At 33.1% G+C, this 17,542-nt stretch overlaps 1 protein-coding gene across 7 annotated transcripts; it reads right to left on the bottom strand.

The window, feature by feature from the left end:
* Positions 1-3,689: 3,689 nt before the first annotated feature.
* LOC112281102 (uncharacterized) lies at positions 3,690-11,397 on the bottom strand. Of its 7 annotated transcripts, XM_073533295.2 has the most exons (16): positions 11,031-11,397; positions 10,759-10,794; positions 10,181-10,374; positions 9,851-9,991; positions 9,500-9,567; positions 9,124-9,199; positions 8,695-8,934; positions 8,486-8,561; positions 7,846-8,015; positions 7,585-7,692; positions 7,165-7,362; positions 6,930-7,001; positions 6,520-6,738; positions 6,208-6,327; positions 5,722-5,868; positions 3,690-3,964 (listed from the first exon to the last, which is right to left on the bottom strand). In XM_073533295.2, the coding sequence occupies exons 1-15, from the start codon at positions 11,083-11,085 to the stop codon at positions 5,728-5,730; spliced, it is 1,914 nt and encodes a 637-aa protein (XP_073389396.1). In that variant the 5' UTR covers positions 11,086-11,397; the 3' UTR covers positions 3,690-3,964; positions 5,722-5,727. The 7 variants fall into 7 exon arrangements, with proteins under 7 accessions (XP_073389396.1, XP_090105930.1, XP_090105932.1 ...); XM_090249804.1 differs by lacking the exon at positions 3,690-3,964 and having other exon boundaries at positions 5,658-5,868; positions 11,031-11,395; XM_090249806.1 differs by lacking the exon at positions 3,690-3,964 and having other exon boundaries at positions 5,658-5,868; positions 9,851-9,988; positions 10,181-10,385; positions 11,031-11,393.
* Between the last annotated feature and the right edge of the window lie 6,145 nt (positions 11,398-17,542).

Below are 17,542 nucleotides of genomic sequence, written 5' to 3'. Positions count from 1 at the left end.
GGACACAAATTCACTACACCTGGGAAATTTATGTTGAATAGGAAGCACTTCTACTACATTCAAGCTAAAGCACATTGATGATGATTTCGAAAATACCAGTTATTCTACAGAGAAACATTTTGGGTGTTTTGTCAATAAATAAATAAGTAAATAAAAACGATTTTATATACCTTCTAGAGTTGATAAATTGTGTAATCACTGGTTGATAAATATTTTCACACTTTGTATTTTATTACATTTTATTTCTTCTTCTTTTTATTTTTATTTTTTACCATGATATTTCCAATATTTTATCATATGTTGTCGATTTGTATTACACAAAGAGACTTATGTAACATCCTAGCTAATTTTATCCTTGCTATATGTCCATAAAGGATGAACACATGTAATAATGTAAGTAACATTAATAAAGTATGGTTTATTGATTCTTAACTGTATATTATCAGTTAGAATCTATTGAATTTAGAAGTCAGGTCTTACAAACAAAATATGTAACTATTCCATTTTAAATTTAAAAATTCATAAATGTGTATGTTTTTTGACAATTAGGTATTAAAAAAACACCAGTTTTATTATGTTGTGTAATAGATGATGTTTGAGGTGCTGATGTTTAGAAGTTGTTTGCAACTTGAATTGTTTTAGCAAAATGTTTGAATTTAAGGTTTTAAGAAGGGGATTTTAAAATGTGGGCTATTCTTGTGAAATGTTTTGGTAAATTTTGGTGCAAGGATGAAATCAGCAGAAGATGCTGCATTTTACAAGGAAAAAAACAATTGGTTAAAAAAGAATGAGAGAGAGAAAAAAGAAAGAAAGAATAGTTTGAAACTTCTTCTTTTTGTTGTTTGTAGAAAAAGATGATTCAAGCAGTTATAAAGTATCCAAGACAACATACAAGTGCAAGAAAAATACAATAGTAAAGTAAATTTCTAAGCAAAGAGAGGATGAGTAAAAAGACTTTTGTAATGCAAGTATATTACATTTTTGTTGTAATACTACACAAATACATGATGTTATTTATAATAAAAAGTGTATTTACAAGTCTCTCTAGTAGTAATGAGAGCTAGCAAAGTGAAAATAGATGTTCAAAGGCTTCAAACAATTATTTTGTTCTCTACATTATAAATCTATAGATATATATATTATTACTTGAGTTCTTGGGATAACAAAAAAATATGAGATAAAACTCTATAATATGTCTAGAACTAGTAGCACATACACCATTTCACTAATGAACTTTGTTTATTGCATATACTTCAAAAATACATGGCATCTGCCTTAACACTATTTCATCTCGAGTTTGATTATATTCACTACCATCATACTTTCTATACTAGTTCACAACTGCCTAATGTAGAGACTATCCAATCTTTAAGTAGTCTACCTTCATGGCTTGAACTCAAGTTATGCCTCTTGATTTAGTAGCAACAATGAGAGTGTCTTTCTTATCTACTTCTGATCATTACTCTTGAATCTTTAGTTGATATCATGCTGTTGGACTTTTTATTTTTGGCAAGTAACTTATATCTATAAATATAAAGATTTATAGTTGAGATTTATATATGTAGGTTTGTAATATATATATATATATATATATATATATATATATATTGTAATGTTAAGGCATTGTTATATTACATAGAATAATGTAGAAGTTGAATGACTTACAAAGATAAGTTGGTCTACTTTACATTGCCTTTTTTGTTATGTTGTAGAAATAATAGAAATTAGATGGCACATTTGTTTTGTTATTAGATTATAAGAGGTGTCTTAAAAGATATTTGAAAATTTGGATGCAATTATAATTAAGTTTGTTTCTATGCCTTGATTGTTAGAGGGATATTGGAAGAAATCATCTAAGATCAATGTCAAATAAGGTCTATGCTGAATTTATATATATATATATATATATATATAAATAGATAGGTTTATTTTTTTGAATAAAATATAGAATATATATTAAGAACTTTACATTATTATTTTTATTTTATTGTTAAATTTTTTGTGGCAATGTACCATCAATTCCTTGGACTAATAATTGTTTCTTTTAATATTTAATATTTTATAATTTTTGATATCATAAATAAAATTACTATATTAAGATATATATTTTTTTATTATTAAAAAGTCTTAATACTACTAATATTTTTTATTTAATCTAAAAATTGTGATTTTTTGGCTAGAATATGACTATTGGGTTTTATAAGTACATAGCTATGGTCTAATAACATGCCTAGAATGAGGACCTTTATAAATTTATTTTTTAAATTAAATAAATTATTTAAAAACATAATCATTAAAAACTTAGCTTCTACATATCTTTCTATTGCTATAGATATATTTTATTTTTTGTTTAATAATGTTTACATCTATTTGAATGAAAGGCTTTTAGTTATAAATAATAAACCTTTAAAGTTGTAAGAGTTTCTTAAAAGAAGTGTCTTAATAAACTTTGTTTTTTTTTTAAAGTTGGTACTATTGAAAAAAGTCATATTTTTCCTTCTTACACATTGATCTTTATTGTTTTGTATTAATTATTGTAATTTCTTCTTTTTTATTCTACATTAATGAATATGAAGGCCAATCCATTATACAAGTTGTGATTTAAATTCTTTTTTTTAATATCTTATACCCAAAAAATTAGCTTATATACATATAGTTTGACTTGTCTTGTGCTGAGCTTGCATATGCATAAATATATAGTGGAATTAAGAATATATTAGTTGAATTATAAATTAGTCAAAGAGTTACAACATGCATACAATAAATCTTAAATAAAATAGGTATTCTGCTATAGTTCACAATCTCTTAATAAGAGGCTCTAGAATTTAATATATTTTTTTAAATAAAATTAAACTTAAAATTTTTCATTTATTTAAAAAAAATTTTAAAAAAATCCTAAAATCAATCAACAAAAAAACATAGTCTACAAAATTATCATATATGGACGTTAAGTCTGATGCAAAGTCCTATTTTAAGTGAACATCTTTTTATTTCTTCTGCAAACTAAAAATTATAAAAACTTATTAATATAATCAAGATATTAAAACATAAATATACAATCTTAGATTTAAACCTAAAAAATGGTGCTAGCTTCAAATTTTACCATGTGGGCTATCTTCCTTATGATATTCTCACTAACTTTCTTTTGAACTTGGCTACTCTTCAAGGCTTAGAAATGAGCATGGTCGCCATGGTCACGGAGTTTCGAACTCCATCTCGTTTAGTGCTGTCTAGGAATTCCACTGTATCATTGTGCGTAGTTGCTTCATTATATACACTAGTAAGAGCGTTGGAGAGCTATTTGGAGGGACACTGATTATTTAAGTTTTGTGAATTCTTCAAAATGCAATTCTTGTTTCAAGTTTCGGAGATGAATGTCTCTACATTCTGCAATCTGACGCAGGAATTAGCTTGGAAGAGCTGCACCTGGTGAAGCCTTCCTTGACAACCGTTTGTACAAACTGCGAGTGCCTGGTGCTCAGTGTCTTGGAAATTATGCAGTGCATTACGTATTCTCTACTGTTTTCTTTTCTGTTCATGTCAGCTGCACCTCATCGTCTGTGGTAGACTGGGGATGTGGACAAAATTCCAGGTGCAGAGTGAGCACATCAACTGTAATCGATGAACAGAGAGAGCTGGCAGGTGGTGTATGATCTAGCACAAACTACCAAATCAAAACTGATCCTGTAGAAGGAAAACCGAACGCTCGATTTAAATTTGGAGTACATGCAGGAAAACTACAGACAAAGCAGCAGCTACCGGCTTAATTATCTAATGAAGAGCACCACAGCCGGTTCAGCTCAAATTTGTTCCTGGTCCTTCATCGTGATAACCAATCTTAACCGTCTAGTGATTCAACGGTGTTGCCAATGTTCAGTACTCTAAAACTCGAAGAGCCGTGGCTCACCATCTCTCTGATCATGAGAGCGGCCTCGAACTTGGAAAAAGGCCTGAAAGCGGATTCCTGTCATTCCTCAAAGTCGACGACATTAAGAGCAGCGTCGAGTATTCAAGGTATATTCACATAAATTACCACATAACCTACAATTATGAGCATGTGCTTGGCAGACGTCCGTCAAGAGGTCACAACAATGATGCCACCAGATTTCTAATGGATTTGCCCTTGTCAGAAACCAGACATTTTGCGGGTCCTTCCGAAACCAGCATTGCAAAAGCGAGTTATGTGAAACATATTGGAAAAATACGTCTCTGTGGTGATCTACCTGCAATGTTTGTGCACCGTAAAGTATAGACTATATGGACATTTTGTGGTGTATCTTTGTTGATTGTAAAATCTATCAAATAATTTAAATTTACTGTAAATTCCGATTGACAATGCAATTTCTGCACAATCTGTTTGTATAAAAGTCCTTCAACTTGATAAAAATTCTGATAAAAGGAAACGTCTTTCGATACATACACACACACACACATGAAAGGATACATATAAAAGAATACAAAAACCATGTTAAATCAAATTTGATTTAACACTTCAAAATGTAAATTTATGTCAAAAAAATGTTTCGTTCATTAGTATTCTTATTTTTTGAGATTTTGAGATTTTGAAAAAATGAGAGAAAGGCTGTTTGAAGATGTTAACTAGTTGAAATTAAGTAATATTTTTGTTTCATTCTTCTTGAAAAATAATTCTGTGAATGAATACACAAGAATTGTGAAAGCTTGTCATGTAAATGTATATTGCCACACACTTGCTAGACTTTACATGGCCTTATAACCCAAATCAGAATACTTTATCACATGTAGTCAAACAAATTGTTTACAGACTCCTAATTCATTTTTAAAATTAGAAAAGTCGCTTTGCAAATTTTCTAGCTTTAAGGAAATAGTACTAATATTTATAATATGTATCTATATATAGATATATAGACACACATATATGCATACATAAAAATTGTAGTAGATTTTTCATTCAGGGTTATTCGAACTTTTTACTTAAATAAATAAATGATTGGTTTCTATAAATATTTATTTATAAATGAAGTATTTAAAACATAAATAAATGTATCACAAACAAGTCATTCATCTATTGGTGCTAAGGTATGAGAAAACTCACTTTTGTTTAGTAGTAACTAGAAAAAATTATTCCATCAGAAGCTTATACTTTTCAAAGTATAAAATCGTAATTTATCATTTTTACCTTTTGAAAAAAATCCTCTAAAAAAAGTATACACTATTTTTAGTATCCAAAATAATTTATAATCTAAGTAATAAGTTAGTAACGGTAAACTTTCATTTTACAGAATTGAAGGAATTCAAAGGTTGTAATTTCAATTTTTTAAAAATCAAATTATACTTATTTTTAAGTATGCATTCAAGAACTTAAAAATATTTACTCTAAAGACATACCTAGAAATCAAATTTAACCTTTCTAAGAATCAATTAAAGTATTTCAAAGTTTTGTTATGCAGTAGATAATAAAAAATTTGTATTTATTACCAATCATTTATTTATACGTTTGTAGAGTATTATAAAAACCAATCATTTATTTATATTTAAATAAATGATTGGTTTCTATAAATGTTTATTTATTTGAACTTAATTGTTATAAGTTTGTAAAATATTTGGGTTATTATGGTTTTGTAGGAACTTTATAGGTCTAATCTAGTGAAGTGTTATTACAGTGTATACTCTAATAATAGAAATAAATAAATTTAAATGGAAATCTTTATATTATATTAGCAACTGGGTTGTTTTGCTCACATCATGTCATGGCCCAAACGTGAACAACCGGAGTGCATACATCAAAGCACTCACACACTCTGTAAATGCTACGTTTCCATTGTCCATCTTGTTTTGTGATGATTCGAAACAGTTGCCTCTTAAAGTAACCAGCAAAGCAGAGTGGTACTGCATTGTTCACAACATGAAAATTGCATCTCCAGTTAAAATATTTCATGTGAATCAAGAGGTCCTTGCACATGCTAACAGTTACTAAACAAAATAATAATAATAATAATAATAAAAAAATAATAAAGTGGGTTTTAGTTATGGAGTTGTGAGACAAATGCTGAATGAATCAGGAGTACGACCACATTCTTTAACCGTGAAAACATACATAAAATGAGAAATATTAACTTATTAGAAACGCAATACAATAAGATTCTTAAGAAAAATTTCGAAGTCAAGCAAGCTTTTACTACAGATTTTGAAGTCCTAGCCGGAAAGCGTAGGGTTTTGGGTACATACTTTTGCATATTTATCCGCAAGCGCTGCCTCCAATACCTCCTTGTAACCAGGAAGTTTATCAGAGTGATCTATCAGCGTAGATCCTTTCGGTGTGTAGTATATTGTTTTAACCACCTTGCTCTGAGTCCAACACATACAAATATCAGTATCCAAATATGGCAGTATGCTAAAGGTTCAGTACCTTAATGCACATGAACCATCATGCATTTTAAATCCAAACATCTAGCATGTATTGTTTGGAGGGTTCGCTTATCCAAGTATATTTAAGTTGTTTTATTAATCAACTAAAGTATTGATGTTAGTATACTGTACACATCTACTATGGAAAGGAAATGTTCTCTGCAAAGGACTGCTGCGACTTTCATGAAATGCCTTTTCAAGTGTTGGAGGATAGAGAGGCTCAGGAATCTCTTGAATGCGCAAGAGAATTGCTTTAGAATCTTTTGTTTTGTTCAAGGGGCTGCTTGCAAGAGTGAATGCAGGGATAGCTAGTGCAGCATCTCGGCAAACTTGAAGCTCCAACTCAGCATCCTAGCAATCACCAGGTACACGTTTAAGTCACATAATTTGTGTTATCAATCAATCACACAATCAGCTTCATCTGCATTAACAGCATGATTCAACATGAGCCAAGAAGTAATTTTTCCTGAGAGCGGGAGAGAATATAGGTCAACATAAGTAATTGGCACTGAGTCCAATTTAAATGTGTAAAACATAACAACCTTTATTTTGACAGCAGAATATTGAGCATCATCATCTTCTGGCATCAATTGCAATCCACAGTTTGACAGTTGCTGTTAATTCGATCAATTGAAGTGTTAATGAAACCAGTTCAAGTCTTCAAGAAATTGAAGATGTTTATTTATTTATTGATTCATTTATAATCATCACTAACTAGATTGATTCAACTTACTTAAAATTATTAATTGTTGATAATCTGATCAAGTACAACGTTACCTGAAGTAAAACTTTAGGAGGAAGCTGCAGACTCAAAATGTGTTTAAGCATTGGCATTTTAGGCTCCAGAAGTTGACACCATCCATCACCAACATTGAAGATAACATTTGATTTTGCTGTCTTCAGTGTGAGTACTCCTGTCTTTTCTGAGGTGGGCCGGATATTCCATGACTTGTAAGGATACTCTCTCACCCGACTCTATAAGCACAGAACAGCTGAAGATTATTATTCAAATAAAAGTCAGCTTTTCAGGAGCCTAGAGGAGTTATGAATCATGAGCATTGACAGTGCAAGGTTTGTTCTTCAGCAAACATTCTTTGAGTCTCACATATCATTTTTGTAATAACTTTTTCCTCTAATTTTGTTATAACATCCAGCTACAACTTGTAAACGTTGATCTGAACTAAAGCAAGAACCAACCTGAACAATAGCATGTGGTTTGGCCTTGGTAGTATGAAACAGAAGTTTGAAATTTTCTGGAGTATATTCAATTTCTGACACACCCTCTGTTTGCCACGTCTCGGTTACCTGCCCTTCAGTAATACATCATGAAAAACTCATGCATTCAGAAGAACATTTCAGAAAGAATCTGACAACATATAGCTTACTTACTGCTGGAATAATCACACAATATGCTACAGACACATCATTGATACTCAATTTTATGATGAATGATAGTACCGAATCCCACCATCCAATCTCTGGGTTGGGCTCCCAATGTATGATGAACTTTGGAATAATGATGTCAATCTCAAATGGAAGCACATTTAGTAGCTGTTGTGGACTAGGAGCTGATTGTCCAACTGCTGGAATTGGGTATCCCAGATACTGAAGCTGTGTTGATGTTGCCACTTTCTCACAAACACCAGTAGACATGTGTTAAGTTTGACATGTACAAGTAGATACACTCCAACATGCTGAACTCAAAGTTGCATATAAAGCATGTATACTCTTCCTAACAGTCAAGATGCACATAACTGAAGTTATCCGGACTGGAAAACATTTTCCCTGTAAAGTTATAAAGACTTAAATCCTGATAAAGCTCTTTCTTTACAAGAAGAAAATCTTCTACGGACACACATTAAGAGTTTTAACATCTACCTCTAACCTCTTCTTCATTTAAATTCTTTGCTAAAATGCTCACACTGATAGGAACAGTTCTGTAAGCCATTAACAACTTGTAATACAGTGTTATTACACCATGCACTATTGCACAAGAAGATTTTAGGTTGAGAGAAAATATTACAAAACAAATGCAGAAATGATGCCTCAATCAGACTAAGGAATTATCAAATCTAATATGGGGATAAAGAAAAAGTACAGTTTTCCAAGGTCCACTGCTTGACGAGTTTGGATTCCACTGGAATACCCAGCACATCAATGACAAACACACCGCCCTGCAAAGAATGGTAGTTTTAATCATAAATATGGTTACATCATTACATCCTTAAAGTTGAAGTTCTCACATTCTGTTAGTAAAGTCAGTTGTTGAGAATGAAGCAAAAATACCTGTACAAAGGACAATCTTACCAGTGGCATGTAAGCATTTTTGGACTTGTAAAGAGGGTTCACTGTCTGATGGTATATCCGAATGGCTGCATTAGCCAGGGCAAAAGACTTGGGAAGCTTGATATAGATATCAAGTTCTGGGAGCTCAAGCAGTCGGTGTCGTGGATTCTTAACATGATTAATCCATAGGGCTAGCTTCCAGTCTCCAATTCTTTCAGTCACAATACTCTTCTCCGTATCTCTGTATACAGCATATGATTTCTGCAACTCATAATTGGCAGTTTTTTTAGCATGAATTCTATCACCAAGATTGGAATTTCCAAATAGAGTCGGGGGATTTTACTTTTTATCCAAAATTGTACATGATTTTAGAATCAGATAACAGCCATCCTAAATTTATTTATTTATGTTTCAACACCAGATTTCAAGGGTTGATAGAGCACCATTTACTTGGAGAAGATAATTGGTGGTCTGATCCATTCGAAATTTCCCCATTTTTTCCAGTTTCAGCATAAAGCCTCTGTACCTGCGTAAACACAGCCAGTATTCTTCAACAGCATACAATTTATTATCATTGTCGCCTTGAAAAGCTTCATGGCTTGAAGTTCAAGCATGATTCGCTCTCTATTTTTCTAAAACCTATGAGACACTTGCACTATGTAATTTAGACCAAGTTTTTTTTAAAAAAAATCGTCGCTGATTGAGCCACCTGCATAGTGTTGAACGTGTTCTCCCATTTGAAAAAAATAGGGTACAATCGTTTTATAAACCATTTCAGCCTCTAATGATATCAAGGATACATGAGTTGCCAAGACGAGACGATTACTTGGTAGCCTCATTGACATTTCCTTTCTGATCCTCTTGTAAGGCCAGCTCCACAGCTTCATTAGAGATCTACGACACACAATCAAAACTGTGTCTACATTGACACTTTCATCATTTTCAATTAATCTCTTCATTGAAGAGAATATTCTGAACTTTCTGTACAGAAGATACGTACTCACAAAAGTAGAACCCCTCAAAGCGTTAAAATGAAAAGATATATTAAAGACTTAAAACAAGGTCCTCTAGCAATAGCGAATCAACGACAAGTCGTCATACTCCAGAAAATTTGGGCTTTGACCCTACTGTATCTTGCAGCGGTGGCTTTTGCAAGACCAGGTTAGGTGCTGCATACCTTATAAATGTTGACTAATGACTTCAATACTTCATTGTAGTCAAGATCTAGACTCTGATATCCATTTTCCAAATACGTATTAAGAGTAGCTTCCTTAGCAGCTTGCGGTAACCCAGACGTATCCATGAAGAGCTCCCACTGCTTTTCAGATCCTCCTCAACACATGATCAGTATTATGAGCAATAAATTTAATAGTTTAATGAGTGACTACCATATATGAAGGCATGACATAATATCCAACTGATAGGTAGGCGAAACTCCTGTGATGTCGACAACCTCCTGCTAAGTCATCTCCTCAGGCAATTGTCGAGCAATGCTCCACAAACATACCTCTTTCTTTGCTGTAGCAGCTGCTTCAATCTTCTCACGAGTTTCTTCTTGCCGTTTATAATACGGTATAATGCTATCAGCTTCAGCTGCAAGTCGCTCCCTCTCTGCCTCAAGCCATCTTTGGTCAGCCTCATATGCAAGCTTTTCTTCCAGTTCTTTCCTTACAATTTGCAGTGCTTCTTTGATCAGCCGCTCTGCATTCACACTTTCGTCAGAAACTCTTGCATAAGATAACGGTAACACGATTCTACTTCATAGATCAGAATGTCTTAAATTAATGAAGTTCTGCACTCAGAGTCTTGTAGATCTGCATATTGTCACCTATTCTAAGGTGTTACCGAACTTTAAGTGCACTTTTGAGTTAAAAGAACCTCAGGTCTTATTCAGAAAGCAGTTTTCGTCACTGGGGTTAATCGCAGGGTCTAATTGATAATCCAAATTATTCTCGAATTGGGCAAGTAAGGCTACAGAGGAGTTCCAAATCTATCTGAGGAAATAAGGCATGTATGTTCCTAGATGACCTAATCAGGGGTCCACCTCGCCTACACACAATGCTTCGTGAGAAATGAGATACTGACCTTGCTCCATCCTCCTTGCAATTTCCTCAAATTGAGCTGCACAACAAGGCCACTCATGATAGATCAAAATTAATCGCCAACCTGAGGAATGGTTCCTATATAATGACATGAAAATGGCAGCTATAAGTTTCTGGAGCAAGTAAATCTCCAAATCGTAATTCTCATGTTGTATGATGGCTCCAAACACCCGCGAGTAATGCTTGAAAACCAAATCATCCATCACAAGCCTCCACTTATAGAAATCGGACAACAATGGTTTGAGTGGCACATACCCCTTTCAGCTTTCTTAGCAGCAGCCCTTTCCTTTGGGGTCAACTTCGGAGGCATGTCTGCAAATTCCCTCTCAGAAGGCAACGAATACTACTTGGGTCAGCACCAATCCTACTTCAGGTATCGCCCACGATGTGCACTAAGATAAAATGCACGTCTACAGCATCAAAGGCCCAAACGAGATTTGCAGAATAACAACTGGAGCAAGGTCACCCATGTTAATCCAAACCACGGTGCCCTAATATTTCGTTTCAGCTGGCAACCTAGTCAGAAAAAGACTAACTACCAAACGGTCCAACTCTGACAACCAGCTCACAATGTACGCTTCCTGTCTTCGTATCTGGGCTGGGGTGTAACTTGGCGCTCATTCGCACTGTTGAATTGCAGAAGCTTCGCTGGGATGGGAGAAAGGTGAAAAACCTGGAAAGGTAGCCAACCCATTCTCTACCACCCCCCATTTCCGACCTATGTTGGGGTATTTTAGTGAGTATGGTGACATATTGTTGACCAGGTTTGATATTCTTTGGTTGGGGGTGGTTAAAATGATGTTATGTTGTGAGTAATAAATAAAATTCATTGTACTTAGAATGGGTATACATGAATTCAATTTCCATTGTGGATGTTATCAATTGTTGTGAGATGAGTTCTACAATGAATCTTGAAATGCCAAAATATAGTGATGTGTTACTATTTGTTGCATAAAAAAAGAGACTTCACCAATCAACTCATAATATAATTGTAATAGAAAATTTAACAACTTTGGCCCCAACCAAATAAGTTTATTGTATGATTGTCTACCCCACTTGTATTGATTAATTTTATACACATTGGCTTTGTAGTCACCTCTATTTTGTTCATTTTATTCATGAACAATTATACAAAGCACAATAAAAACTTCAAATGAATTGGCTACTATGTAAGAATGTTCTATAAGAATTAGATTAAAGGTTGAAGATATGTAAATGTGGGGATGGTATTAATATATTAATTTTATAATGTAACAATGTATAAAAGCCAAAACTTTGTTTTCAAATATTCACAAATATTAGCATGACAACAAATATTGTAATTCACAAACATCCATCTTCAAGAACATAAAATTCAATTAAAAAGTTATTTGTATATATGCCCATAAAAACTTGTCCTAGTAGAATTTGACTATTTTTCTAATCGTCACTTTTTTATTGGTGCTATGTATAATTTTCAAGGGGTTTTATAATCCCTTTGTTATTCTTTTTCTTTGTTTTTCAATTTTACACATTCTCATCTCAATTTCCACATACACATCATCAAATCCATTTCTTGCTGTTTTATAGCTTTGAAGATTCTTACTCCATGAATCCTATCAATTTTTTTACAAATTAAAATAATATTTTTAATTATAATTTTTAAATATAATTTCAGTTCTTGTTCTAAGTATAAGTATGGTACACCACTATTTTGCCAAACTATTGCATGGTGACTGAAAGCAAGAAAATCTCTTTAGACCTCGGAATATTTTGTCTATTCTCTGCATGAGAGTTTTCACATGATTAATCACTAGTATTTAAACAAAAATAGTCACAAAAATCAAAGGAGAAGCAATACCATCAAGGTTTTTGAAAAGATATAGAACAAACCATGGAAATGTAATTTGTTGCATTTCAAATCTAATTCATAGACCTAAGTGATCATCTACTTTTGTTGAAGAAAGTATTCTCCATTAGCTTTAAAATTGGCAACAGAGCACTTGTCTAGCATCTTTTATAGGAAAAGTAAACACATTCAATCAAATGATTGAATGCAAACTACAGTTTAGAAACTTACATTATTGTGCACTTGAAATTGAGTGAATTATATACAAGTTAGCCACTTATTGGCTTGATCCTAAAGATCTAGTAGAAAAAGCATAAAGTGTTCCTAAAGATATGGCAGTACCACTACTTAATTAAATGATGGCTGCAACCTTGTTCAATTTGGTGTTTTTAAATATTGTAATGTAAAAAGGGCTCTAGTGTGGAATGATTCCAACACACTCTCTCACACAAGAGACCCTGATTACTTTTTGTCTATACATTCATATCATTGTTCAATGAAGTTAAGAGGTTGCTTTCATGATAGATCTTTTGCTTGAATCTAAGGATAATGAATCATAATTTTTTGTCACTTATTTCTTACATTAGTGGCTTGCCTCGAGTTGCTGCTAAGTATTGATGATGGCTGCTATTCAATATAGATTCTTAGGTTGCCTAACAAGATTGTTTACAAGTGTGTGTGGCCAAGGATTAGGAATTCAAGAGACCTATTCATTCTCTTTGAACTCAAGAGTATAAATAAGAAGTAGTACAAGAAGGTTGGCCAAACTATCAACTAGATTGCAGTTGAATTTATAAGGCTTGACACAACGAGATATCTGTAGAATATGAAGAATAAGAGTCTGAAGCCAAAGCCAATTCACCTTTGTTATTGCAAGGACCTTGCTTCTTTCAAGGTAGTGATTGCTGAGGATATGAGCGCTTTGGCAGAGAAGGAACTTTGGCATGGATATTACAATTTTGATGTGTATAGCGGTGTTGTAGTATAATACAATTAATAGGTGAAAGAGTGTGGAAATTATTATAATGTAGGAGATTTTAGTTCAAAGTATTAGAGCAAATTATCTTAAAAATATAGTTAATAATCAAAAGGGTAGTAAAACTAAAAGGTACCAATGGTGCCTTTTTAGAAAGGTGACTTCTACTTACTTTGTAGGACCATAAATAAGGCAAAAAAAGTAGATTGGAAAAATAAATGATATAGGCATTTTAAGAAGGAAGTTAAGAGTAAATTCTAATAAAATTTACTTAAAAAAACTAGATATTGATACCCGGAGAGTCTAGGTTACGAAGCCACCAAATATGTCATAATATATGAAGTCTTGCTTGAGAATGCTCTGGGCACCTGGATGTGGAAGGTAGAATGGAAATTGCAACAATAAAATCTTAACTCTAATAGAATACTAATTAAATTCTAATTAGACCATAATAATATTAAGCAAGCTTTAATCAAATTCAAAGAAATCTCCAAGGAATTACAAAGAAACAATAAGAAATCTTAAAGAAATATTAGAATGATCACAAATATATCTCAAATACATCTCAATTCAATCTTAATTTAATCCTAGTTAAAATCCTATTGCACTTCATTCAAACTTTAGGCCAAAAACTAACTAAATCTTAAAACCTAAACAAATCCTAATAAAATTCTAAATCCTAAACCAAATCCTAATCAAATCCTAAATCAAACCCTAACCAAACCTTAAATCCTAAACCAAACCTTAAATCCTAAACCAAATCCTAAATCCTAAATCAAATCCTAAATCCTAAACCAAACCCTAACCAAAGCCTAAATCTAAATCAAGCCCTAACCAAATCAAAACCCTAAATCAAATCCTAACCAAACCCTAAATTCTAAACCAAATCCTAACCAAACCTTAAATCTTAAACCAAATCCTAACCAAATCCTAGTAATTTTTATAACAAATTAAAACCTCAATAACTAATGAATGAACCATTGATCTTAACTCAAAATTTGCATACTTCTTAAAAACTAAATTGAAAAAAAACACAAAAAATTTGAAAAGAATCGGAATTACCAAATAGATTATAACTTCAAAAACATGCTCAAGTATTGGCTAACCTCTTTCTCCAACCTTGATGCCAATCTCTCAAAGCCAATATCTCTCCTTTTCACCATTCGATTGATCTCAAAATTCTCATACACATAGAAAAACAAGTCTAATATCCTCTCATATAAATGTCACTCCAATCCAATTGGTAGATTGCAAGAAATCTTAAAAACCCTCACTAGACCTAAAATTCTACTTTCTGAGACCTTGACCCTTTTAAACCTCAATAATCCTCAATTCAACTATTAGATCAAGCTAAGATTTATAACACATATTAAGCACAATTATGACCATTAATTCACAAAATTTTACGTGTAGATATGTTACAAAACTCTTGAAATCACTAGAAACGTCAACCCTATTTTATTTCACAAAACCCAAGTCATCCAAAAATAATCTTGACTTTGTAAAGCTCTTACAAAGTTATTGCAACTCCAAATCACCCAAATCTAATGCTTATAAAAACCTCATTCAATTTTCTATTAAATTGCACTCTCCGATCTATAAAAGAATCCTCAAGTCATGGTCGAGACTCAGTTTTGTGCCTCAAGGTCTGATTTCAACCCTAGTTCATAACTGACCCTCTTTGGATATCAATATCTAGTTTTTCTAAGTAAATTTTATTAGAATTTACTCTTAACTTCCTTCTTAAAATACCTATATCATTTATTTTTCCAATCTACTTTTTTTGCCTTATTTATGGTCCTACAAAGTAAGTAGAAGTCACCTTTCTAAAAAGGCACCATTGGTACTTTTTAGTTTTACTACCCTTTTTACTATTAACTATATTTCTAAGATAATTTGCTCTAATACTTTGAACTAAAATCTCCTACATTATAATAATTTCTACACTCTTTCATCTATTAATTGTATTACATCACAACAGCCGATTGACATTGTTGTGTAGCTTTGAGATTGTGAGTGCTTTAGTTCAAGAAGCTCACTTATAAAAGGAGGTTACTTTGATTAAGCTCCCTTGTTGTCTTAAGTGATATCCAAGAGCCCCATTTATTCCAAAATGCAATTGAATTTTACATAGCCTATGAGCTTTGTCGATAAATCTGCTCTTTTGTCAATTATTGGTATTTGAGTTACTGTGATTTCTTTTGCCACAGCCTTCTCTCAAATGAAGTAATGTTGTAGCTCTATATATTTTGTTAGAGCATGGAAGACTGAATTCTTAACTAGTTGAATTGCTCCTATGTTATCGCAATAGATGGATGTGGACTTGTCTTTGATATGCTTGAGTTTGCAAAGAAGTACTCTTATCCAAACTGCTTCTTTTGCAACATTGATGAAGACTCTATGTTCAGCCTTTGGAGTAGATAGGACAACTATAGGTTGCAATTTACTCTTCCAAGATATTGGTGCTTCTTCAAATATAAATAAAAAAACTAATAGTCGAGCAACAATCGTTGAGATTGCAGCCTCAATCAAAGTCTGCATATTCTATGAGTATCATGGTTGTTTTCAATAGAAAGAAGATCCCTTATCTGATTGTGCCGTGAATGTAATGTAGTACTTCCTTTGCCACATCTATGTATGCTTATAAAGATTTTGTTATAAATCTGCTAAACACGCCAACAAAATAAGCTAGGTTAGATTGGATGTTTGTGTAGAAGATAAGACTTCCAACAAGGCATTGGTATGCTTCTTGATTGGCACAATTTGATTCTGTAGAATTTTGTGGCCTAAGTCCTTCTTCTATAGGAGTGTTGTTGGGATTACATTTGACCATGCCAAACTTGGCAAAGAGGGCTTTGATGTAGTGAGATTGGAGCAAGGCAATGTTGTGTTTGAGGTACACAAACTGCATTGCAACATACAGTTGAATATTTTTTTGGTTAGACATTTTGCAGTGTTGTTCTATGGAGAACATGAGAAAAAGAAGCTTCATTGCATTGTTGTCCGTCAATAAAATGTTGTCAACATATAATACTAAAATTGTATAGTTGCTGGACGGGGAGATAAAGAAGTAAAGGTTGTGATTGGATGTGTTGCGGACTGGTCCTTGTTTTTGAAGAAATGAATTGATATTTGTATACCAAGCTCTGTCAGATTGCCTTAATCTGTAAATGGATTTATGTAGCTTGCAAAAGTAGCATGTAGACTTCTTCTTATAAAATACCATTTAGATAAGCTAATTTCACGTCTAAGTGCCCAATAGGCCATGTTTTAGCAGCAGCCATGGCTAATATTATTCTGATAATTACCCGTTTGACGATAGGAGAGAAAGTCTTTTTGAAATCTACGCCTGAACGTTGTTGGAACCTCCTAGCTACTAATCGCGCCTTCAATTTTTCTAATTTTCCATCTGGTGCAATTTTTGTTCTGAATGATTATGAGAGTCTTGTCGGGTAGAAGTTCTACTAACTTCCACTTGTGGTTGGAGGTAAGCGATGCAAGTTCTTGAATAGCCTTCAAAGTCTTGTGGAGCGTCGCTGTGAAGGCAGACTAGATTTATCTATGATGAGGCGCGAGGTGCGTGATTGCTCTATTTTGATGGATTCTTTGACCCGCCTGGAGAGGTTGTCACAAACGATCCGCAAAGGTCCGCGTGCAGTAACTCAAGAAAATGGCTAGCGGATGTCGAGCTTTGTTTTGGGGCTACAGTCTTGGTTTGTTTGGCCATGACACATTCTTTGCAAAATGTGTGTATTGTTGCCAGGTAAGAAAAGCCCCGTATGCTCATTGAATTGGAGAGGTTGTGAAAGGTGCGGTAGTTTTTATGGCCCATTCATTTGTGCCACAATTCGGCTTCTGCTGATAAGAAAAGTGATAGTGCTTGTATAATCAATGGATGCTGTGGAAGCGTCAGGATATGTTGTGAGGTGCGGCCAATTGGAGTGAGTCTGTAGAGACCATTGA

Source organism: Physcomitrium patens, chromosome 4, assembly GCF_059467195.1.
Source record: "Physcomitrium patens ecotype Gransden chromosome 4, ASM5946719v1, whole genome shotgun sequence".
NCBI classification, from domain to species: Eukaryota; Viridiplantae; Streptophyta; class Bryopsida; order Funariales; family Funariaceae; genus Physcomitrium; species Physcomitrium patens.
Note: the sequence above shows the minus strand (reverse complement) of the source record. Positions and strands in the feature narration are given on the sequence as shown.